Source organism: Melospiza georgiana, chromosome 4, assembly GCF_028018845.1.
Source record: "Melospiza georgiana isolate bMelGeo1 chromosome 4, bMelGeo1.pri, whole genome shotgun sequence".
Taxonomy (NCBI): Eukaryota; Metazoa; Chordata; class Aves; order Passeriformes; family Passerellidae; genus Melospiza; species Melospiza georgiana.
In genome coordinates this window covers 12,692,578-12,718,167 of record NC_080433.1, presented here as the reverse complement: position 1 = coordinate 12,718,167, position 25,590 = coordinate 12,692,578, and the positions used below count along the sequence as shown (strand labels likewise).

Below are 25,590 nucleotides of genomic sequence, written 5' to 3'. Positions count from 1 at the left end.
GGCTAGGCGGGACACAAGGAGGCCCGTCGCAATGGGAACGGGAGCGGCGCTGGCCAGCCGGGACACAAGGCGGCCCGTCGCGATGGCACCGGCCAGGCGCCACACAAGGCAGCCTGTAGCGATGGCACCGGCCAGCCGGGACACAAGGCGGCCGGTGGCGATGGGAACGGGAGCGGTGGCACCGGCCAGCCGGGACACAAGGCGGCCCGTCGCGATGGGAACGGGAGCGGCGACTCCCGAGCGGCACCGCGGGGCGGAGCCGCCGCACGAGGCGCGCAGGCTGTGAGGGCGGGGCGGGCTCGCCCTTCCTTCCCTTTGAGGCGATAAAATCGTCGAAGAGGGTTGGGGGGGGTGAGGGTGGTTTTTTTGGTGGGTAAACTGGCTGGTAAAGTATCATCGTTGATTGTTTGAGGGGGTTGAGGTGTGGAGCTCGGCAGCTCCTGAGCCCAGCTCCCCGCGGGGATGGGTTACCTGAAGCTGCTGGTGGTGACGGACTTCAAGTCATGGAGGGGCCAGCAGGTTATCGGGCCCTTCATGAGGTTCAACTGCATCATCGGGCCCAATGGATCAGGTATTGTGGGTGGGTGGGGGCAGCTGCTCCGTGAGCTGCCAACATTGAGGACTCAGTTTGGTGGAATTTAGCCTCACGGACCTGCTGAAAATCACCTCATGTGCACCTGAAGGTGTGGCAGTATAAATGAAGCCTAGGAAACACCTGCTCTGTAATTTTTAGCTGAAAGTGTAGGTTTTCTTCAGGATGGAAGGGCAGGAGAAGGCTGCGGGGGAGAAAAGTTCGTGTTGACTTGGTGATTTCTAGCTGAAGCAGAAAGCCTATTTTGCAAACAGCACACCTTGTCTTGGCCATCTCAGCTTACAAAAATCAAATAAAGATAGTTTTATTTTAGTTCTCCGGGCTGTAGCAGTGGAAACCTGCTTGTTGACGGGAGTCTGTGGGTTTTGCTGCGCTTCCTCCGGGAAGGGGAAGGTGGCTCTGTAAAATGGCGGCTGCTGTGGAGCGGGGCTGGCACCGACGACGCTCTGAAGGGGCAGCAGCACCGTGTGATCTCAGAGTGCTGGATATTCTTTGTGAAAAGCGCCAGTCACTTGTTTCTAAAATTTTAAAAGTTTAATAGTCATAAAATGTTTATAAAAATAGCAATATAATTAGAGTAAAACTGGTAGTATACATAGTATCTTGTCTGGGTCTGTAAGTGGGGTAGCTCCTTTGAGAAGGAAAGGGATAATCCCCTGATAGTAAATTCACTTGGAAAGAAGCTGTCTTTGCAGCCATATGGCCACAAATGTTTGTAAAACTATGTGATAGCTGTTTTCCACTGTCTCCTCTTTAAAATAATTTCTGATCAATTAATGGCGAACCTGCAGGGTTGCTACCTTAGTTTGTGACTCTTCCTACACTGCACTTTAAAAGCATTTGGTCAGTTAGTCATCACTTAGCAAATTTGTTTAAAATATTTATATTTTAAATTATTTTATATATAAAAATTTTTAATAACATGAGAATGCTGGAAATACTGCACTAATTTTGGGCAAAAATATAAGTGTTAATCTGCAGATTGAATGGGAGGTGCTATAAGCTTCCCTGAATAATAAGAATAGTAAAAAAGGATAAAAAAAGACTGTAGGTGCGAACTGTTAGGTATAAGCTTTGGATTGAAACTTACTGTAAAAAAATTCAGGTTATTATAATGCCAGATAGGCTTATTTTCTGCTGCCAGTGTGTTACATCTTAAAAATGTGTTTATTATGTGCTACAGCTTTTCCTCGATAAAGTCACAAAATCATAGAATGGCTTCAGTGGGAAGGGACCCCCTATGTCATCTAGTTCTAACACTTCATCAAACATTCCACTAGACCAGATTGTTCCAAGTCCCATCCAGCTTGCATTGAGCACTTCCAGGAGTGGGGCATCCACAGCTTCTTTAAGCAACCCATACCACTATCCCACCACCCTCAGAGAGAAGAATTTCTTCCTAAAAGAATAAAAAAATACATAATTAGAAATAGAATTTTAAAATAATTTGGTGATTCCCCAGATTCTTTAATTCTTAATAAAATACTTCCATTTATGTCATGTCAAAAATGTCTGCATTTTTTTTTTTAATTTTTAAGGAAAATCTAACATAATGGATGCTGTTAGCTTTGTGATGTGTGAAAAAACATCAAACTTGCGAGTTAAAAGTGTTCGAGAACTTATCCATGGAGCACATGTTGGAAAACCTGTTTCTTCTACAGCCAGTGTGAAGATTGTGTATTGTGAGGAAGATGGGGAAGAAAAAACATTTTCAAGAGTTATCCGTGGTAGGTTCTAGATTCTACTGCAGGTACTGTCTATTGTGTGATATATAAAGAAATGAAGACCAAAAATACCCAAGTTAGAATTTCAGATGCCCAATATTAGTTCATAGTTGGGCAGATTAGTGTAGTCCTTCAGATGGTGATATAAATGAAAAAATAGATTTAATTAGTTAAAAAATTAAGCAAGTTCTTTGCTCAGTATCCATCTCTAGATATTTCTTTGGGGTCTGTGGATGATGTAGGCCCTAAGAAATAGGGTCTGACACCTTGCTGCAGGTATCAGTTCCTTTAGAAAGTACTAAAATTGGAAACTAGAATTTTTAAACAGAAAAAATAAATTACTGAAAGGAATAAAGAAGTAATTGAAATCTGTTGTGCCCTCTGAGAAAACTGCTCAGTTAAATTATTCCAACTAGTTTAACTTTTCCAGTGTTTTTTTTTTTTTGTTTAGCCATTTTCAGCAGTATTTTTTTTCCTTTCCTCCTTCAGGTAGTTGTTCTGAGTTTCTTTTCAATGACAAGTCTGTCAGCCGATCTGCTTACATATCTGAGCTAGAAAAAATAGGCATTCTTGTCAAGGCCAGGAATTGCCTTATTTTTCAGGTGAGCATTCAAGGTACTTTCAAAGGAAACCCAAAGATTCTTAGGTTATTTCATAGAATACACAGTTAAGTTTTGTCTAGAAATGAGAGCACCCTTAGCCAACTACAGGGCAACATACTTTTTATTGATTTTTAGCAAGAAATACAAGACTACAAAATACATTTAATGGGGTTGGTATATAAATGCATACACTAGTAAGAAAGAGGCTAATGTGGAAGAAGTTGAATGCTTCTGTTATTCACAATATATAGAAAAGTATGGGTCTGTATAGATGCTTAGTGTATTTAATTGCAACAGTGCTAGGAAAAAGTAATTTCATCTTTAAATACTGTTAGTAAAGACACAAGAAAATGTAAAGGATTTTTTTTAACATTGAGGGGTTAAAAATTCTATTTAACTATCAGTTGTCAAGAATTTTATGACATAGGCCTTAAGCTTTTGATGAATAATACATTTCACAAAATCATGTTACTTAGAATTGCTGACAAAAAAGCCTAAGGAAAGAATAGATTTTTCCCTTTTACAGAAACATCTATAGAAATCTGAGTGGCTGGCAAGGTACTCAGATTTTTGACATGAATTTTTCTCCTCATTTTGACATGAATTTTTTCCTTGAGCTTGAATCTAGATGCATTTCCACCAGCTGTGTTGACCATAAATAAATACAAAAGTCAGTCTGTACTATATGCTCCTGAATTCATAAAGCATCAGAATGATCCATGTTGCTGCATAATTTATTTATTTTCAATTTTGGTTTAGGGAACAGTAGAATCAATTGCCATGAAGAAGCCAAAGGAGAGAACTCAACTTTTTGAACAAATTAGTAATTCATGGGAATATGCTGAAGACTATGAACAAAAGAAGAAGAAAATGCAGCAAGCAGAAGAGGATGCACAGTTTAATTATAACAAGAAAAAAAGTGTGGCAGCAGAACGCAAACAAGCAAGGATAGAAAAAGAGGAGGTAGCTTGAAGTTAATCAGTTTTTTCATGCTAAGTTACCAGATTTTGCATCTCTTGTGAACTTCAATAGTGTTTGTAATAAGCACAACAAACCAACAAACCAAACCCACAAACTTTTTTTTGTTTTAGTCCTGTAGTTTTTTTAGTATGGCATACTGTATAATAATTTAGTATCATTTGAAAAGGTAGAGGGATACATATAATCTAAATAAAAGAAAGTATAGGTTTGCCAGTATAATTAATTAAAAGTATTGACTTCAATATTTGAGTTTTATGATTAGTGACCATTACTGGAATTAGAGCTACTTGTACACCATCAATTTCATCACTTGAAATTAGACTGCTAATGATAGAAAACAGTTTTTATAAACGATACATTAAATTTTAATGTTGGTAGGCAGAGCATTACCAGATGTTAATCAAGGAACTGGATGAAGAAAGGATACAGCTGCAGCTTTTTCAGCTTTATCACAATGAAAAACAAATTAGCTTTCTGAAAAACAATTTGGATGAAAAGAATATGGAGGCTCATATCAAGAAAGAGGCTCTTTCTACAGCAGAAGATTCATTTAAAGTCAAGAAAAAAATGTTTGGGATACTAAACAGGGACCAACAGCATATGGAGAAAGAAATGAAGTAGGTTTTCCAATCAGATTCTGTGATAGTTGAATAAAACATTATCTGCACTGGGAATTCCTTGGCAGGTGTGCATTTCCTGGTGAAAATGTGGTTGATAGTCCAGTGCTGTGGAAATCAGTTCCTGGTAATTCACTGAAGTAAAATCCAGAAATTATTTTTACCTCCTATACCATGCCTAGTTATATTTTTCATTATATAAACACTTGTTTGCTATTAAATTTTAGGAGGTTATGTTTCACTTCTTAATTTACTGTTTTCACTGGATATAAAAAAAATCTTCTGTGGGCATACCCACAGTGTAAACCCTACCCTTACAGTTTAAAACTGATTGTTTGCATATGTTATCAGCAGTGGGGAGGGAGTGTCTTTTCTATCTTCCCTCTCTCCCCTTTTCCTGTGGCTTTGCACTTTTGGCTGTGTCTTGTTGGGGTTGGTTGTTTTGGGCTTGTTTCTGGTTTTGTTTTTTTAGGACTCTGGAGGCATCACTGATTCAGCAGAGACCTCTCTATATAAAGGCAAAGGAAAACACATCCTACCAAATCAAGAAAGTAGAAATGTCTAAAAGATGTCTGAGGGACAAGGAGAAAGCCTGTGATAAGGAAAAGCAGAACATAAAAGAGCTAGAGATTGAATTGAGTGATATTGAGAAGGCATGGAGAGCATTTGAGGAGAAAACTGCAGAAGAGAGAATGGAGAGAGCAGAAGATATTGAGCTGGGGGAAAGTCAGGTAAACCTGGAGGCCCAAAAGTGCTGTTTACTAGAGAAGTCAAAAATGCTCCTGATTACACAGAAACTGTTATTTCACCAATGTCCTGTGATTTTTAGTGGTCTTTTTACCCTTGAACTTAAACAAAACCAAAATTCTAAATTTTATTTAAACACATGGTACACTGTGGGAGGGTAGGACAGAAAATGTTTGTCAGGGTCTCAGGGTGAGTGATTTTTGAGAACTGTTCATCTGAGGTATCAATTAGGGAAAACCAATGAAGACTTGGTAGTAGACATAACATCTCCTTTGAGAGGGAAAGGGCTACATCCCTTGATAGTAAATTCACTTGGAAAGAAGCTGTCTCTTCAACCATGTGGCCACAAATGTTTGTAAAACTACATGATAGCTGTTTTCCACTGTCTCCTCTTTAAAATAATTTCTGATCAATTAATGGAGAACCTGCAGGGTTGCTACCTTAGTTTGTGAATCTTCCTACACTGCACTTTAGAGGCATTTGGTCAGTTAGCAGATTTGTTTAAAATATTTATATTTTAAATTCTTTTTTGTATAAAAATTTTTAATAACATGAGAATGCTGAAAATACTGCACTAATTTTGGGCAAAAACATAGTGTAAATCTTCAGGTTGATTGGGAAGTACTATAAGCTTCCCTGAATAATGAGAGTAATAAAAATGGACAAAAAAAGACTGTAGGTGAGAATGGTTAGGTGTGAGCTTTGGATTGAAAATTAATGTAAAAAAATTCAGGTTGGTATAATGCAATCAGAAGCTAGAGGAGTCTTCTGGATAATTTTCATAAAATTTAGGTAGGTAAAGTTGCTTAAGGCTGTAACAACATGAGTTTTCTCACTTTCCAAGGAATGAAAGTTTTTTTTTGTTTCTTTTTGTGCAGTTAGAGCGGTACAAAGAGCTAAAGGAGGTGGCAAGAAAGAAAGTAGCTACGCTGGCCCAGCAGCTGGAAAAACTTCGTTGGGAGGATAAAGGAGATCAAGAAAGGCTGAAACTTAATCGCAGGAAGAAAAATGAAATTGAGGTATCTGTGTCAAACTAGAATTAGGTTCTTAGGAGAAAAATGTCTCTCTGGTATAACTCTATATAAACGTGTTCATTGGTTTGAGCTAATCAAATCCTCAGCAGAAGAGAGATACATTGGAAGTGCTAACTTAGTTTCCATGTTGTAGCAGGTTTAGCAAAATGGCCTCTAAATTTGTTCAGAAATCATGTGCATGAGCCCACACTGAGGATTTGGGTTTGAAAGCCTTGGCTCTCATATTTTACAAGTACTCTCAACATTGGCTTAACTGTCAGCAGTCTCTGGTTGTGTAAGTGTAGTTTTTCTGAGGTGTCCCACTGCTGTTCTATGTGTGTATGATACTCAAACCCTGCCGAGATGTATTTTGATCACAGCAACGTCTTTGCTGAGATGGTTTTAAGGTCAGTTGTGTGTAAGAATGTCTTGTAGTTGGAAAAATCTGTTTCCTCTCTTCTCTTGCACTTCATAGGCAGCTTTTTTGTGTGAATACAGTTGCAGTGATTTTGATTTGTGATATCTTTTGTCATTGCAGATCCAAACATGTAAGAATAAAATAGGTGCATTTTTCACTCTGGCTTGGTTACCATTCCTGATGGTTGCTTCTGATAGAAGTAAAAAGGGCAGAATGCTGTGTGCTGGCATTTCTGGTCTGCTGGAAACCTTGGCCTGTTTTGGGTTTTCTGGCTGTATTTTTTGTTTTTAACTCTTGCATTTTTGTCACCTACTAAGAAGTTAGAGAGGCAGGATGGAGTTCTTCAGCATTTAGTTACAGAGTCAAGATTTGAGGGAGACTGCTGTTCAGAAAGCTTAAAAATGCATCATATGAGGCTTTACAAGTGATAGAGCTCCAAACACCTAATTCTTGAACATATAAGCTTGCTTCTATGGAAAAGTCTGTATTTTACTCCATGTTTATGAGGATATAAATAATAGCGAAGATAATGTTTGTACATCCATTTTTACTTCATAAATTTTTTTTTAAATTACTAGTTACCAGAAAAATGTAGTTGGTATCTAGAAGTGAAATAAATTCCATTGCCTGTGCTTCTTAATCTAGCAAGTCCCACTGTGTTGTTGAGAAAAGAATAATGGTTACTTAAGAGTGCATGAAATATGTATATGCAACAATGTAGTGGGTGCAAGTTAACTCTCCATCCTTACAACTATTTAAAAAGAAGTCCCGGGATTAAATTAAGGTTTAATAAACTGTGTAGGTAGCAGTATTTTTTTTCCTCTCTACTTGCTTCAGTTAATGTGTTTTTAATAAATTTGAGTAATTGAAAATTATTTTTTTACCATTGGTGGGGTTTTTTTACTGCAATGTTTTGTGTCAGTTTGGAAACTGTTTCAACTTTTTTGGAAAAAGCTATTGATGTAGGGCCAAGAGTAGCACCTCTTTGTTTCAACACCTATAATTTCCTGGTGCTTTGTTTAAAGGTTGGTTTTTTTTTTGGTGGTGGTGTCTTGATTCTCTGTGCTGAATAGGTTTTCCCTAAATTGTAGCTGAACATGGAAAATCCCATAATGGCCTTGGTATAATAATTTCCCCATGTCATTTGTTCAGGTGTAGCTTGGCACCTACTGTTGCAAAAGAGATGCTGTCACTTCACCATGAAATAGCAATAAAGAAGAAAAGATCTATCTCAGTACTTGTAATTAATGTAGACCTGTATCTTAAAAACTTAAAACTGTCATTTTGCTCTGATTTATTTTTAACACATTCTATTTGTGACTGCATAGGAAACCATTAAACAGACTGTGGAACAGGTAGAAGAGCATGAAAAGCGCATAGAGAAGTTGGAAGAATATGCTAAAGTATGCATGTATGTGTAAAAAAAATAAAAGCTAACTGGATTTCTTTGGTGTTAATCATTTTCGAAACATAGCAGGTTTCTATTTCCTTCTGATTATTTTCTTTGAAATTTTAATAAGAACTAGAATTCTTACTAATTTTACTTAATATTTCAGTCACTTTGGCTGTCAAAATAAAGTAGGAAGTATGATGACTAATCCATATTTTGTTTGAATCAGTTCTATAGGTATAAGTTCTCACAATTTATGGTACTGTGGGTATGGGGCTATTATTGGACAAATTCTGAGCAAGAAAACAGGAGAATTTTGCAGTTGTGCTGTTCTGGAAAGCATTAATATTTACATTGTGTATTAGCACACCTTGGATCTTGCCTCCTGGGTCTTGTCTTCTGCCTGATATTTACTGCTTGTGAAGTTAGGTGACTTCAGAATGACCTTCATTTATACTGAAAGGGTGTATAAATGAAAATGTGAATTGTTTTTTATTTTTGCTTCTGTTCAAAGTGGATCACTAACAGAAAAAAAGCAGCAGGAGGAAGTGCTGGCTAAGGAAATTGAGAATGCAACAATCCGAATGGCTGAAGTGAACGAGGACTTGAACAAAATAGTTGGTGAGCTGCAGAATGCCAAGATTGATTACCATGAAGGGAGGCGTGAGCAGATGAGAGCAGAGATCCTGGAAAGTCTAAAAAGGCTCTATCCAGATTCTGTGGTAATGGAATGGCCTCATTTAAGTGCTTTATTTTAGAGTTAAGACTTAAAAGTTCTACAGCAGGCTGAGTAAGCAGCTGGAGTAAATTGGACAGTCTGGAATATCTTTCTAACTTTTGTTCTTGCTTGAGTGTATAGTATTAATATTAACTAATACTTCTCTGTATTTTAATCTTCAGTTTGGAAGATTGCTTGACCTGTGTCAGCCTATTCATAAAAAATACCAGCTTGCTGTAACCAAGGTATTCAGCAAATACATGACTGCTATTGTTGTTGCCACTGAAAAAATAGCAAGAGATTGCATTCGGTTCCTAAAACAGGAACGAGCTGAACCTGAAACTTTTCTTGCTTTGGATTACCTTGATGTAAGTATGTTTTTCCTTCTCCTGTCATCAGCAAGTTACTATACTTTTAAGTCTTGATACTGGCTCATTTTGAACAGTCTTGTTTATTCTCCATGCATTGGTGTCCTTTGATTTGATGCATAGGTTATACAATTATATGTTATGCCATCATAAGTAGCAATGCAATAGGTTATGCAGATTGAAGGACAATGGTGTACAGAGAAAATAAACCTCAGATCTGTTTTTAGTCTTGCAGTGATTGAGCTCCCTGTTGTGTTGATCTGTACATCCTGTCCCCAGACTACTCAGATTTGGACATGCTTTGCTTTAACAACATTTAACAACACTGCTCGTTTGCCTTACAGGTTAAACCAATTAACGAGAAGCTAAGGGAGATAAAGGAAGCTAAAATGATGGTGGATGTTGTACAAACTCAATTTGCTCCACTGAAAAAAGTGATTCAGTTTGTGAGTGGGAATGCCTTGATCTGTGAAACTATTAAGGAAGCAAAACACATTGCATTTGATGGACCAGTGAGGCTGAAAGTGAGAAGCCAAAGTTTATTGCATACATTTTCCATTGCAGTTATGTATTGGATGCCATTAAATAATTCTTCTGTAAACATGCTGGAGTACTGCAGATAAACACAGAGCTGGTACTCTAATCCCACAGAAACAAATCACTAGATACTTCACTTGGCTGATTTTGCCTCTGACAGTAAGTTGAAGTGGTTTTCTGGAAAAAGGAGGAAAATGAAAGGATAATTAGTGTCCAAATGTGGGTGTTGGTGTAGTCCTTGTTAAGAGGAGTAGGAGGAATGGATAATTATGTTTCTTAAACTGTCTTATTTAAAAACACAAACTTTATCTTATAAAATACTTTAAAATATCTGCCAGAATATCTTGGTTATAGATATGGATTATATTAAGGGCTGCAAGCTTCTCTGTCACTTTCTGCAGTTCTTTCTTCGTATTCCTGTCTCTATTGCTGCAGACATTATTTCATTCACTTAATAAACCTTCTAAAATTTTGATTAAGAGAGTTTTAAGTTGAAGGTGAGTGTGAAGTCATTTTTACTTGAAATAAAGTCACAAACACCCATGTTCTTTACACAAATGTACATTTCACAAGCTGTTTGCCTTTATTCTGTTACCATGTTGCTTGGTCTCTTCTACCAAGCTTAAAAGGTCTGTTCTACACTTTTTAAGTGCAAGTGTATACACAAGGGGCTATATGCAAGGAAATGATAGTTTCATTTTATGTTCTGATCAGCTGTAATAATACCAAAATGTGATTACTTCTAAGAAGGAACAGACTTCTGTTTGCTTCAAATGCCTCATGTTAACAGGTTTGAAAGAGAAAAGAAAAATTTGAGTCCAACTCAAATGTGATTGTTACTTGTTTTACCACCATATCTTGGGCACTAGTGCATGGGATACTTTGGCTGGGTTTTTTTCAGATTTATTTGGATATAACTTGTTTTCTTCCAGACAGTGTCTCTTGATGGAACTTTATTTTTGAAATCTGGAGTGATTTCTGGAGGATCAAGTGATTTAAGATTTAAAGCTAGATGTTGGGATGAGAAAGAAATGAATAAAATGAAAGAAAGAAGAGATAGCTTGATTACTGAGTTAAAGGTAGGTCTCTTAAAAGCACTTAACTGCAGAAGTCATGCTGTGTCTAATTCACCTCTGGGAAGGTGATTTTCTAAAAGTATAATTTTTAAAGCTTCTGGAAGATGCAGACAAGACATAATAGCTGTTCATCCTCTTCTAGGTAATAATGAACTCTGCATCTCAGTTCTTAGCTGTGGTTCTCAGCTCACAGGCAGAAATGCAGGACAACACTGTTGGTCCAAGCTCCCTCCTGGAAAACATTAAGAGTACCTGAAGACTTGTAATGAAAATGACAATATGGTTGTGTAAACATGGGAATGTTTGCATGAACCAAAATCTGCCAGTGTAAAATGATTTGTCATACCTTTAGTTGGCTTTTTTAAAGAGGAATGGAGTTGTAATTTAATCTGCAAGTGGATGCTTTCTTGGGAGAAATAAATCCATTATGGTATTAATATTGCATATGACCTGTGCTATCAGCCTTTACCTTGAATGAGGCCTAGGTCAGTGGGGCTAGCTTTAACATCTGAAAAACAAGTAATTTTCACAGTTGATCTTCTGTTTTTCTCCCACCATAACACTTTCCAGGACTTGATGAGGATCAGACGGAAGGAGGCTGACCTGAAGCAGCTGCGTGCTCAGTGCCAAGGAACTCAGACACGACTTAAATATTCCCAGAGTGAACTGGACATCATTAAAAAAAAACATCTTGCTAATCTCTTCATGGTATAATATTAAATCTTTATCATTTTCATGTTTGATAATTGTTTTAACTGCAATTAATGATCGAGTAATGCTACTTCCTTACATAGTATTTAAAGTCAGTTAAAGTTTTACATACAACAGTTTCAGCTGAAGAATTGATAAAATATAAAAAACAAAGATTGCAAAGTACTTCACATGAGGCTTTTTCTATTGTGGTTTAAAACTTGGGTTTCTGGTAAGCTTGGTTTATCATCTAGTAACCTTCAGAAATCTGTAAGTCAAAGTGCACTTTATGAGGTACTTAGTTTGCTTTTCCACTTGTTAAAACTATAATTGTTACATGCAGATTGGCACTAATAGTGGCTAAGTGGCTTTTGCGAAGAAAATATTTAATGTTTTTAATTAGAAAAAAACCCAGTTAACCTGGAACAGAGGTGTCCCTTAATTTCTAGAAAGTTGATCTATTGAGAAAAATCATTGTCTTTTTCCTCTCTATCTAGGAAAAATCAAAACTGGAAAGTGAACTGGTAAATATTGAGGCTCAGCATGATATGCTGAATGAAGGAATAGTACAAAGAAAAGCAAAAATAGAAGAGTTTCAGAAGAAAATTAACAAGGTAATGCCTTCTGTCAGAGCTTTTAGAGCTCATGCTATTAGGCTACAGAAGCTTAAGTTTTACTGATGTAGACACTTTGGCCATCTCATCCCTTGGTTTCCCTGTAATTTCCCAATCTGACAGTGGTCCCTAGAGCAGTTCATACAGACAGTGGACAGATGGCAGAGCAGGATTGTGATGAAGAGGCTAAAGGCATTCAGGGAAGGGAATGTTAGTAAAGCATAATGTGATGCCAAGAGGAGTTTCTTGCTGGGTTCTGCTGGAGTAGGCAGCAATTGACCTCTTGGGGAAATAGGCACCTCATCCCTACCTGTGTTTTGAAGCTGCCTTTGCTGCTACTCTTGTCAAACCAAGAAATCTGTTATAAGCTGTGGAAAAATGGTACTACAGTTTTATCTGGGAAATACAGAGCCCAGGACTTAGATGCTGGTGTAAATGAATATTGTTGGAGAAAGAGACATTCCTCACCACTGTCTGCAATAACTCAGGCTGTATCATACATCTGTAATTTAGTTCCTGGCTTCTGACCCATTCTCATCAGTCAGTCTGGGATTAATCCATGACTGGAATTTTACATGTAAGAACAAGCCAAAATTGCTGCCTGTTCTGTGTCTTGCTGGGGGTGCAGGCATGAGGGAGTGCAGATGTCTGTCATCTGCAAACACTGAGGAAGTCATTGATGGTTAACCATCTAAGGATTCCAGATAGAGAAACTTTTCTTTTGCTTGTTCTGAATAAACAAAAACATAGAGGCTATCATTTGGAACTAATCATCAGTTTCCAATGAGTAGTGTAACTTGGACAGTATAACTTGGTTTGATGTAGTATTTGATACTTGGCTAAAAAATCCTGAATACTAAAACAATATAAATAATACCAGGCTTTGACCTGTAGAGTTCTCTTAAAATTTTGTTCAGTCCATTGGGTTTCCTTTTAAATAGGAATTTATAGGAATGGACTGTTGCTATTTCTTCTTTTAGTCCAGCCATATGCAATGTACCTAGTACTTGCCTGCTTAAATTGTAAAAAAAATTTAGAATTGATTCTGACTGATGCTTTTGTTAATATATGCTGTATAATTAGGAAATGAGCTATTCTGTGACAGAGTTTTTGCTATGACTTTTCTATAAACAGAGCATAGTAGTTAATATTGATGGATCTCTTGAAAGGATTCAAATAAAGAACTGAATTACAACTCCAAGAAACTTAGTGTATCTGATTAGTGTCCTGTCTAGCTTTCTCTTCTTCAGCTGCCTGGGAACAACAGGCAAAAGCAGGGAAGCTTGTTCCACTGTGATGACTTCTGTCTTCAGAATGACCAGCTGCTGTCAAGAAGAGCATAGATAATGCCTTATGTCTGACATTTGAACTGAAAATGTTATTTGAAAAATCTCAAGTACAAATTACTTCTCAGTAGTTGTCAGCTGTTTTCTTGAAGTACCTTAAAAATCTAGCCTGTAGCATGAAGTGATTGAATATTTTACATCTGTGAGTTTCAAAATAGTATAATCATTTTTTGTTCCATTTCTCTGCTTTTGAAGGTTGAAGATGATGTGTTCCGGGAGTTCTGTGAAGAAATTGGCATAGAAAATATTCGTGTGTATGAACAAGAGCATGTGAGACAGCAAGAGGAGATTGATAAGAGAAGGTGATATCTGTCACTAAAATGTGAACCAGTGGTTGGTATTAGATTGGGCACACTGGTACTGGAGAAACTCCCTCACAGGAAACAACACAAAGTCATAGGAGAATGTAGAAGGTTCTCCTTGTCACTGTTAGTTAGGCCACTGCTGTAGATTAGTTAGACAAGGATTAGTTAGATCACTGCTGTGACTTGGGTTTGTTAGAGTCAGTGACAGCTTGCAACAAACTTGATAGGCAACATTTACTATTTTGGCATCAGTATTGTAATAAAATAAAAAATAGTTTTCTAATACCCACATTGAAAAATGGTACTATCCCAGATTGAGAATAGCATGAAGGGTCACTCGTGTGTGAATAAATCTTGAGGAAAACTGGGTGTAAGATGCAGGTGTTTGGTGTAGGAACATACTCTTGTAAGGAAGACAAGTTCTTGAGTTTTTCCAGGCAACCTCAGCTAGTGTTTCTCTCACAGACATGTGTCACTGCACCACAGATTTGTATCTTAGAAGGAAAATGTTAAAATGAACTGATGGTTGAAGTTCAGGTGTCACTTTCCATATTGATATGGCTATAATCTATATTGTATTTGTTTAACCAGTATCACTGTATATTTGTGATTTCCCATATATTCACAGGATGTTATGTGATCAATGTAATGCAGATTTTTGTGTTCACATAGAGGATACATAATGGTATCTAAATAGAGTCCATCACAGTTAATAGCCTGCTTTGTAAGAAATGGTTTTAAATCCTGTACCTTGACTAGACTGGAGTTTGAAAATCAGAGGACACGACTGAACATTCAGCTGGAGTATAATCGTGATCATCTGCAAAAATTAACAAACTCAGTCAGCAAGTTGAGGGAGACAATTCATAAAGATGAAGCTGAGATTATCAAGCTACAGAAGGTAATAATAAAAACAATTTCTCTGTCTCTGTAATTCAGTACATTCTTTCCTCTCAGTTTGAATTTAGAATAAATGTAGTTGATGCTGTGGATTAATTTTTCAAGGGGTTAATTCAGGGTTGACTTTGTAATTGCTTAGACAAATGCAGATGCATATTGCATATTAACTTTGGAATAAACTGCCATATTTGAATGCTTATTTATTATTAAAAATAAGCTTACTAAAAATTAGGTTTTGGATTACTGTCTGTACAGTATTATTTTATATTTTGTTCAGTTAGTGTATTCTGTTGCTATGAAGAGGCAACATAGTACTGTAGATAAAACCAGCAGCATGTGGCTCAGATTCAACAAAGATTTTATGAGTAAGAGCAAGCAACTCTGGTGCTTTTACATCTTTAAGCTACTTTACAGCCACCAATACATTTGAAATAATGCTATGAAACCAATTTAGATTTTTAGTTCAAATAATATGTATGGGTTCCTCCTTCACAATGTTCTTTATCCTGTACTGTGTGATGGTGCTTGTTAAAGAAACAAGCTTGTGCTTGTTCACAGAAAAGGGAAGGAGAAGATGGGTGCTTTGAACAGAAACCAAAATGTGAAATGTATAAAATTGCCACAAAGTGGGGGAACCCCCCCCCAATGCCTTTCAGATCTTCACTGTAGCACATTTGAATGTAACAGGTTTAACTCCTTCTTTCTGTATAGTAGAGGTTCCAGATCTAGATTCTTAGTGGGAGGTTAAAAATCTAAACATTTCTCTGCAGGATGAGGAAAAGCTTCTAAAAAAAGTGAATGAACTTTTGGAGGAGCAGCAACGCCTTAAGGATAAACTAAGTGCTCACAAAGCTGAGCTTGCAAAAAGCCAAAATGAAGTTGAAGAGTTCAGAAAGACAATGTTAACTCTTAATAGGTAACTCCTACTTCTACTCCTGGGAAGATGATTAAAGGGATAATATTTAGAATGGATTTACTGATCACATGTTTGGATTTATCTTTGGTTTTCTTGTGGAAGATTTATTAGAGATATAATGATTTGCATCTACAGTGTGCCTTAGTTGAACAGTGTTTATGATTCAGTGTGTGAAGGAGAGTTTTTCAAGAGGGCCATCCCATAAACCATACAGAATTATTTTATTATCTACCTAGTCTTAAGTCTTACTGTGATCTCTGACCACAGATCTCTCATCCCTTGTGGAGAATATGAAGTAGCATACAGCTTGATTGGCAGCATGTGACATTCCCTTGTAGTTTCACAGTTCAGTTTGGGTTGTACAGTGGGTCTGATTAATGGGAACACTTATTTTCCAATTTTATTATTATTTTTCCAGACTTTTCATATGTTGGGTACCTTAAACTAATACTATCTTTAGGTCATTTTTTTTTTCTCCTACTGTTACATTAAATCAGCTCCTTTTTGGACAGTTTATACTTCAGTTCTGTTGTGCTTGCTCGTTATTGATGTCCCTTAATCAGAAGTCACCACTATGTTTAAAAACCCCATCACACTGGCACAGTATGGTTATGTAAATTTGTGGAATTTTCTATTAACTCATGACTGTATGCCTTGTAATTTATGTCGTGTATAATTTTAACAGTGTTTTGCTGGTGGTAACTTGATGCTATCACAGGAGTTGGTTGTAAAGAATCAAGCTGTTTCAGGGAGAGTAATGGTAAAAGATACTTGGTTACCTGTTAAAGGATCAAATCTCCATACATGTTCACTAGAGCTGAACAGAACAGAGGCAGTCTGTAATTAGGAAAGATGGGTATTTGAATGTGCTTTTAATGCACTGAGACTGAGGCTCCCTCTGGAGTAATTTGGGAGAATGGAGGGGAAGGCAGAAATACCATTTTCCTTTAGTTTGGTGGGGGTTATTGAAGAGGAAACAGCCCTCTTGGTGCTTGGAATCTGTTTTCTGTGCTGTATTTTTCATGCTGTTTTTCTGTGGATGTTATTAGCAGTGATGTTTCCACTTTTGAGTTGTTTTGTGCCTTTTTGCACATAGAGAAGCCACAAAGTTGCAGAGGGAAGCTACAGCTCTAGAAACCTCCCTGGAAGAGATGAGATTAAGGGGACACAATCTGCTGCTTGAGTGCAAGGTGCAGGACTTGAAAATCAAGTTACTGGCTGGATCACTGGATGACATCAGTGAAATAGAGGTACTTTTAGTGTTTACAGAAGATAGATATCATGGAGGAGCACTTACTCATGAATTTAATTTATCTTTCCTTACAGGACTGTTTCTCTTACATAGTAATGTTCAAACCAGTGCACTCTATTCATGTGATCAGGTCTCTTTCATTCAAAAGGAATGTAGACAGAAATACTGTTTGCAAGTCTTTTTGCTTGTGCTTGAAACATACTCTTGTGAAATATATAAAATCTTGTTATACAAGAAAACTGGTATGAAGATAAGTAAGAGGATACACAGGGGTGAGTTCAGAAATGTAAATAAATATGGTGTGTGCAAGATCATATTTGGTCTATCATCCATAATATAAATGCTGTGTATAAAATCATCCTTTTGTGTTCAGTAGCTGTAGATATTCACAGAAATCAGGGATAGGCTAAAATAGAAACATTCCTTCTATCTGATGGCTGCCCCTCATTATTTGTCTTCATCTTCCCTTTTTTTCCAACACACCTCTTGTGAGGAGAAATAAACTTTCTGCACTGTTACAGAAGAAATGAGCTGTGGGTTTTGAAGAACTTACAAGTGTGTGAATTTGGAAGGAGTCTTGTTGAACCCATTCCTTAGAAAGGTGTTTTTGCTGGAGGATAGGTGTGAACTGGGCAGCAGACAAGATGCAGGCAGTGAAGTGGGGTGGGCAGGGCAGTCTGTGAAGGGAAAGAGGAACTGCCAATGATCCAAGGATGTGAGAACTCTGCTCTCACTGTTTCTGAATAAGGAAGAGAGGAAACCAAGGAGGGGAGCAGAAGGAAATAACAGTGTGGATTCTTAATCAACCTCACAGAGAAGACCAGCAGGATTTGGTTGTGAGAAAAAATCTTGGTGGGAAAGGGGTCTAATAATGAGAGACAGGACATGTTTCATTGTTTGAAATTCAGGTGACAGGCAGTACAAGATTCTCTGCTTGTGCTATACAGAACTGAAGCTCCTTGATTCTTTTGAGTGGAAGGAATGCCTCAGCTTACACAGCCTTCCCTTGGAAGGGATACACTGGTATCAGTGAGTTTACATTTTCCCAATCAGGAGATTTACAGTATTTACAGTGTTGTAAATATGTAGTAAACAGGTTGCTGCTGCTTTTAGCATGGCTTCAAGCTGAGTTTGGCAGATGTTTTCATCTTCATTTAAAAGGTGTGTGTGTTAATTAGGCTCATGAGATCTTAACTCTTCATTCCATTTGGGCCAAGCAAGAGCCATGGATTACATACACCTCATACCATGTTACCATTGTCTCTTAATTTTAGAATTTTTTAATGAATTGGTTTTACAGTTTCAAAGTTAACTGTTGTATTTCTGAACTGGAATGTTGTTCATCTTACAGCCAGGAGCTGAACTAGAAGGAACCCAGGCTCTATTAGGGATCTATGAGAGGGAAGAGGGAATTCAGATAGACTACAGCACCCTAGAAGCTGACCTTAAGGTAATCTTTTGTCTGAAATTATTAGAGATGGAGTGTCTGATTTTTATTTTTGTGAAAGGTGTTTTATTTGTGGTTTATTTTGTTCTTCCCTAGTCTTTAAGTGCCACTTGGTAAAACCACTGCTAAGCTGAAGGGGATGTGTATGTGTGCTCTGGTTTTGTACTCGTGATGTAGCATTGATGTGTGGGATTTCTAGAGAGGTCAGTTTCCCATGTAACTGGCTTTAACTTACAGCTTACCTGAACCACAAAAATGGAACTGAGGGACTTAATATAACCTTGATTTTTTTTTCCTTCCTCCTTTACCTTCTGCCTGCACAGAACAGAGGATGAATCTGTCATCAGTAGAACTTATCTCGAAGAATTCACTGAGAACCTCTTCTTTAAAAATCAAGAAGTGAAGCACAACTCCTGCTCCTGTGTTGTATTTTAAAAAGGGAATTGAGAGAAAATAATTGACTTCTTGTTTTTAAAGGTCTTGGGGAAGAAGAGTGAGGGCCTGGTAGATTCATTGCAAGAAATAAGACCTGGGTGGCATTTTCAGTTGTGTTTCAAGTTAAAGCTATTAATGAGTGGGGTAACTGTTTCAGGAACCATGAGTGCTTGCTGTATGTATTGAAGTGTCTTGGCCTAAAAGCAAATTGGATTGCTGTGTTGTTTTTTGTTTTTTTTCCTTTAGGAACTAGAATCTGATAAAGATATAGAGGATCAAGTGATGCAAATGCAGCAAGAAATCAAAGCTAAAGAGGTCACATTAATGAAGACAGCTGCTCCAAACCTGAGGGCAGGGGAGAAGTTACTGATAGCTCGGGACAAGTTCCAAGAATCAATAGATGGTAACACTGAGTCTTTCATGTCACTCACTTCTGTGATTCCACCCTCACTGAAATTCCTCCTCTTGGGGTTGGTCCTGCTGGCTTTGCCTGTTTCAGATATTAAGGGATTTTTTTTGTACTCAAGTGTTTATCCTCAGTTATCTTTTTACTTATATGTTCAGCAATTCATTAACATACACTTGAGTGTTGAGTAGTTTGTTGAAATACAGTTTGAATGATTGGGAAGATATTTGTTCCCCATGTGACATCATAAAGAGTTTTTTACTAGCTTTCTGAGAAGCTGACTTTAATGTTAAAATTGCTTAAATTTTTCTTACATAACTGAAGGAACTGTGTATGTTGTCCTAAACTCATACATGAGCATTTCTGCAAAATTACTATTATCTCCAGAGAGTTTTGAAGATATTAACAATGTAAGAAACTTCAGGGGTTCTGGAGCGGTACCAGGTCAGTGCTGGTGCTGCTTAGGGCTGCTTGCTTCCCAGAAGGAATTAGGAGAAGAATATTGTTCCTTGCTCCAGACAAATGTGGCACAGAGCAGATTGAATACATCACAACTTTGCAGGTTTGTGGGTCTTCCATTTGGAATTTGGAAGGAAACTCGCACAATATTGGAATGTTCCTTTTTCTGCAATAAGTATTTTCTTTGATGCTGTTCAAAGTACCCACTATACATTTGTTCTGTGTATTTGCTCAAAGACTTCTTAAGGAGTAATTTCTTAAGAATTATTTTATTTTTTTTCCATAGCTTTTGAGAACAGCAGAAAGGAGGCCAGAATATGCAAGCAGGAATTTGAAGAGGTGAAAAAAAGGAGATATGAGCTGTTCAGCAGGTGCTTTGAGCATGCCTCCATAGCCATTGACAGGATCTACAAGAGGCTCTGCAGGAACAGCAGTGCTCAGGTGAGTTGTGTGCAGGGGCTGTGCCTTGAAGGCCATACTGGATGCTTTGTTATCTAGAATAAAGTAGCACTGTTTTCCAAAGACCTTAAGAAGAAAATCACAGAAATAAAGACTACAGAAGTTTAGGGTCAGAGAAGGAATAGGCAGTATGCTTGACATTAGACAGAGAGAGGTAATCTGTGACCTTGGCTTAGTTTAACTCTGCTTTTAGCAGACTGGTAATTTATCACAATACAAGTGTGAAATGTAATTGAGTACTTCATTTAAAAATAACATTGGTTTACACATCAGGTTACACTAATAATAATCATGAGTACAGACAACTGAAAATCATAAATCAGTGCTAGTGTTCTGTACAAGGTCTTGAAGCACTTTCTATCCCACTTAAATATTTAGAAAACATATATAGACATAATATGTTTGCAACTTTTAAGAAACATGCAGAAAAATTGTCTCACAATTATCATTGTTACTGTTCCTGTGTTAATACCAAAAGTCAAGAGGGAACTCCCAAATGCTTTGGTTATGTCAAATACCATAGACTGTGGAATTTTTAAAGGATTGAACTCTTAAGATTTTGTGGTTTTCTTCAGCATGTTGTGTGTTTGTTTGGGTTTCTTCCATGATGTCTGTGATTTGAGAGGAGACGTTTGAAATGAGGGTTAAGTAAGGAAATTTCTCTTACCTGTCTCCAGTTATGCAGAGGGGAAGAGTCTCTATTATTTTATTGTCTCTTCTATTAATGAGAAAAAGAAAACATCTAGCAAAGATGTTATCAATCATACCTTTATGACGTTAGGAAAATGGTAATTCTTTTAAAATAATGCTTTTAAATTTTGTCCCTGGGAACCAAGATACAAAGTACAGAAAAAGACTTTAATACAAGCAGTTTTTGTCCAGCTCAAAGCTAAGTTCTGTAAAGCTAAACTTTCACCAAAAAAGGCAATTTTGCAAATATATTGTCTTCCCGGTGAAAAAAGAATAAATCTGCTTTTGAAGTGTAATATTTTAATAATTTAAAAATACAAAGCCATTACATAAAGGGTGATAAAATCAAGGTTATTCAGTAGTTGAAAGTCTGGAAATAACAAATAAGTGGCACCATTTCCATACTGGTTTTGTTACTGAGCCTCTGGGATCCTGGTTTGTTGACAAAACCATTTTCTCCAGGAACTGGATACTGCTGCTCTCAGAGTGGATGAACAGTGAGAAACTCACTGGCTTCCTCACTACCTCAGGCAGTATTTAAACCTAAAGGATACCCATCTAAATACTTGGATAAATCTCACTATTAATTAACAATTAAATGTGTTTGTTTCTAGGCCTTCCTTAGCCCAGAAAACCCTGAGGAGCCCTATCTGGAAGGGATTGGCTTTCACTGCGTGGCTCCGGGCAAGCGCTTCATGCCCATGGACAGCTTGTCAGGAGGGGAAAAAACTGTGGCAGCCCTGGCTCTGGTGTTTGCTGTGCACAGGTAAGAGAACTGTTCTAATTATTTAATTACAATAAATATAAGAATAATATTGCAAAATGCTATCAATTTTATTTATGGAGTAAGTAAGTAATTAGAATGTTGATTAACATTTTGGTATCTCCATGCAAAATACTGCCTTGTGTTCTACAGCTTTCGTCCAGCTCCTTTTTTTATTTTGGATGAGATAGATGCTGCACTGGACAACACAAACATTGATAAAGTAAGTTGCTCTTTTACCAACAGTATCTGGTACCTTCTGTAAAAGGATGGCTACTTGTGTTGCAGGGTGTTGGGATACAGAGATTGTTTAGCCTGACTGAATCTGATTTAATTTAATTAGGTTGGATTTAGGGCTGAACTAATGAGTCTATGAGAGAAAAGTCCCATGACTTTTCTTCATTAAAACACCTTCCTGCCCTCTTAATTTCTCTTTCCCTTTTTGCCAGTAACTGTTCAATGTAACAAGAACTGAGGCTGGAGCAGAAACAGCAGAGGTTGCAGCTGTGGGTGGCAGCCCCTGGGAAGGGGAGGCTCAGAACAGGGAGAATTTTGCAGGGAGGAATCCTAAAGCTCCCCACATATGTCTGGATTTTCTTCTGTGGAAGTATTCTTTTTCAGAACAGTATTTCTACTAGCACTACTGCTAATGTCAGTCTTGGTGGAGCCTAACAAACAAAAGCAGTTGTTTAAACAACAAATATTTTGGTTTTTCCCCTGATGGCATTAACTGTGATGTGCCAAGTACCCCAGAGTTTGCTTGGAGGGTACCTCTGGAATAGATGTTTGGAAAGCTCTACCACTTGTGCCTGCCAGATAGAATTAAATTCCTTCTTGGACATTACTGACTCACTGTGAGAGGTTCCTGGACCTGAATTCCCTAAATAATCCTTGGGTTGCAAGTCCACAGGAGTTACCCAGGCCCTGGGGCTGTTTTAGCTTTGTGCAGTGTGTTTCAGAAGCCTCAGATGGGATGCAATGGGGCTATAATGAAGATCCCTGAGGAAGTTTTAGGGTTTGGCTCTCTCACTAGTTAGAACTATACTCTGAAGTTTGTAACTTACTAACAAGAGTTCTTCCCATAACTTACTAACAGTTCTTCCAGTAAAAAATTAATTTCCATTTCATGTAGATAGAAGTGTGCAGAAAGAGGGCTCATTAACAAGGTACTGGTTTTCCTTTATGCAGCATTTAATTTATGTTGAGGGAAATTGCAATCTCACCAGTTAATAACTTAAATTTTCTACCTTTAAGTTGCATTACCATTGAGAAACTTGCTGCTGTCTGCAGTGAACTAATTTAAGATTATTATACAGCCAGTAGCAAACTTTTCACACTTCTAAAAAAAACTTTAGGGATTTCCACCTTTCTTTCTAGTTATATAAAGTAGAATTGTTATTCATTGTCACTGCTGTCTTTTTATAGCTTTATTCACTGGAATGAACCATTGTTTTCTTGAATGTTTTCAAAAAGCAGCACACCTGAGGAGTTGTCTTAAAACCATGCAAAATATCTGGCTTTTACAATTTTTTCTCACTTTAGCAATCATGACGGAATTCTGCAGCTAGCACAGTTCAGTCCTTCCCTCACCATTCCCTAATCACAGCATTGTTTCAGGTTGCCAGAACTAACTGAAATACTTGGTTTCTCTCCAAAGGTCTCGAGTTTCATTAGAGAACAGGCACATGAACAGTTCCAAATGATAGTTATTTCCCTGAAGGAAGAGTTCTATTGCAAGGCAGATGCACTGATTGGAGTGTGTCCTGAGGTAACAATAATTGTGGGTAAATAATGCACAGGGGGTTGTGGAAGTGCTGGGTCACACCTGCAGTGTTGCTCACAGTTGGTGGCTGGGTGTGTCCTGCTGTGCAGGTACAGCTTTGGGGAACTCCAGCTCATGATTGCATCTCCTAGTTACAAAATGCTTATTTCAAGTACCAGCAGTGTGTTACATGTGCTCCTCCCTGTTCTCAGTATGATGATGTCATGTTCAGCCAAGTCCTCACCCTGGATCTTACCGAGTACCCTGAGGAGGAGGAGCAGGACACAGCAGAGAAGCCCAGCCAAGGTTCTTTCTTCCAGTAGCGCATGGATGGTGTCAGGGCCAGGTGACAGCAGGAACTGGGCTCACAGCTGGCTGTTAAAACCTGAGTTTGAATGGGGCTGTCAGAAGTTGACAGGGAAATTTTAATGTTCACTTTTCAAGTGAAGCAGTTTTGCAGATTAAGGGAATCAGCTGCTACTCCTTGATGCAGTTTTGTTAAGGAGTGAGAGCCTGAGGCTGTTTCTGAGGTGTGCACACTGGTACCCAAAGCTTTCATTCCAAGTATTTTGGGTGTAAGAAGTGCTGCAGGTTCATTTCCATAAGTAGAGTGTCCCAAAGAACAAGCCTCTTGTTTTTCTTAGGAAAAGTCCAAAGTGCCAGCATGCTGTTCAGGTGCTCACTGCTCCAGTCAGGACCTTTTGTGTTGTAGCTGTCTCTGTTTGCCTTCAGAATAGGATTATTTCCTCTTTTCTAAAACAGTAAGGCACTGGAGTGTGTTCATTATCTGGGGTGACTTCTGTGACAATCAGGTTTCAGTTCTCCACTGCAACCTTACACAAGTACTGTGTAAAACTTTTAACAGTACAAAAACTTGGGATGCAGCTCTAGAGCTGTGATGTAACCTTGAAAAATTTCACCTCATAGAGAAGTGGAAAGAATGAGTCATGCTATAGAGGCAAATGAAATATATACATAAAAATATATAAAAATGTAATATTCTTATGTAGCTGTCCCAGTACAGTTAAGTTACTTTGCTGGCTGTTTCTCATCTAAGCAGATGGAAGTTAATGAATTTTTCATCTAAAGTTAATGAAGTTGGGTAAAGGAAAATGAAGTTAGGTGAAGAAAACTGAAAGCTGGAATCACTTTATCTGGCTTATGTTCCACCTCTGTGTGTGCTGAAGAGCTTCCCTTGGTTTGTGGCTGTTAATAATTTTATCTTGTGTTCACAGAGGAGGTTCTTTTTGTCCTGTGGGTTGCTTACACACACCTACCTTGTCATGTGCTGTGAGCCCTGAGTTTGTGCTGGGCCTGTGAGGATCCTGCCTCAGGGAGGAAGATGGTCTGAGCAGGAGTGTAACATGTTTCACAGGATACAGATGTTCATCAAACACTTGTGTTGTTGCCACAGTTCACTGAATAAAATAATTTACTCTGAGGCATGAGCCAGCATCAGTGCCTTATTTCAGACCTGGTAACAGATGCATTAGGAGATAAAACAACCCCTCACTCCTCTGTTTTTGAGGATACAGCAGATGGCCCTCAGGAGGCTGCTGGACAAGCTCCAGTTCAGCAGTGTCTACAAGGGAAGAGTCACCAGTGCTGGGTGTAAGCTCATCCTTACCAAGGGGAGGGATGGCATTTCCTATTGTGGACCCAAATCAAATCAAATCCTTGTGATAAGGATTTGCAAGACTTTACTACCATTATTTAAACCCTAATGAGGGTCATAAATACCTCAGTGCAAGTGATGGATTTTGCTTGGCTTGAAACAACAGGTGCACAGGTTCTGAGCTGATCATCAGGATCCACAAAAGTCTGAATGGGCACTTCCCAAAGCAGCACTTCCCAGCAGCTGCAGGAGGTGGCTGTGTGACAGGAGGGTAAAGACCTGCTGAACCAAAGGCAGCACCACCTGTGATGCAGCAATATTTAAAACATTTGCACAGGTCAGGGAGTGCCAGCCCTGCAGTCTTGTTCCTGCAGATGCAGCAGTGTTCCAGTCTTTCCTCCCAAGGTGATCAGACAAAGGAAAAAACAAATCCTCATGCCAAAAGTGGAAAGCAGGTGGGTCACTGTGCTGTGGTTCCATAAATGTGGAACAGCACTGTTCTTCAGCACCTGGGGATCAGAGACTGAAGCCTGCAAGAATCCAGAAACCCACCTGCAGTTCAGCTGATGGGAGAACTGAAACCCCTCTATTTCAAAGGCACTTTTGACAGATTCAGATGTTGGGTGGCTTCACTTGAGGAGGAGCTTGGTTCAGTGCTTCACATAGAGGCAAAGAGAAGTTGCATCTGCTTCTGTCTGACCCTGCAGGTCCTGCCTGAGTGGTCTGGCAGGGCCAGGGGAGGGACTCA

The 25,590-nt window shown here is 38.2% G+C and overlaps 1 protein-coding gene across 3 annotated transcripts; it reads left to right on the top strand.

The window, feature by feature from the left end:
* Positions 1-462: 462 nt before the first annotated feature.
* On the top strand, positions 463-25,549 carry SMC1B (structural maintenance of chromosomes 1B). 3 transcript variants are annotated; one of them, XM_058023422.1, is made up of 26 exons: positions 463-571; positions 2,131-2,319; positions 2,806-2,918; positions 3,678-3,881; positions 4,278-4,516; positions 4,989-5,247; positions 6,142-6,282; positions 8,023-8,105; positions 8,599-8,806; positions 8,985-9,170; positions 9,515-9,694; positions 10,640-10,786; positions 11,354-11,491; positions 11,971-12,087; positions 13,629-13,735; positions 14,498-14,639; positions 15,409-15,554; positions 16,651-16,804; positions 17,932-17,935; positions 18,165-18,256; positions 18,935-19,091; positions 19,840-19,994; positions 21,317-21,468; positions 21,619-21,688; positions 23,123-23,233; positions 23,440-25,549. In XM_058023422.1, the coding sequence occupies exons 1-26, from the start codon at positions 463-465 to the stop codon at positions 23,548-23,550; spliced, it is 3,714 nt and encodes a 1,237-aa protein (XP_057879405.1). In that variant the 3' UTR covers positions 23,551-25,549. The 3 variants fall into 3 exon arrangements, with proteins under 3 accessions (XP_057879405.1, XP_057879404.1, XP_057879406.1); XM_058023421.1 differs by lacking the exon at positions 17,932-17,935 and having other exon boundaries at positions 18,158-18,256; XM_058023423.1 differs by lacking the exons at positions 17,932-17,935; positions 21,317-21,468; positions 21,619-21,688 and having other exon boundaries at positions 18,158-18,256.
* Positions 25,550-25,590: the final 41 nt, after the last annotated feature.

What these genes read in the sequence shown, in the direction of transcription:
- SMC1B (XM_058023421.1), top strand. Translation starts at nt 463, where the DNA reads ATGGGTTACCTGAAGCTGCTGGTGGTGACGGACTTCAAGTCATGGAGG. An exon ending in CAAGGATAGAAAAAGAGGAG is followed by an intron (nt 3,882 to 4,277) that starts GTAGCTTGAAGT and finishes TAATGTTGGTAG; the next exon opens with GCAGAGCATTACCAGATGTT. An exon ending in ATGACATCAGTGAAATAGAG is followed by an intron (nt 16,805 to 18,157) that starts GTACTTTTAGTG and finishes TTCATCTTACAG; the next exon opens with CCAGGAGCTGAACTAGAAGG.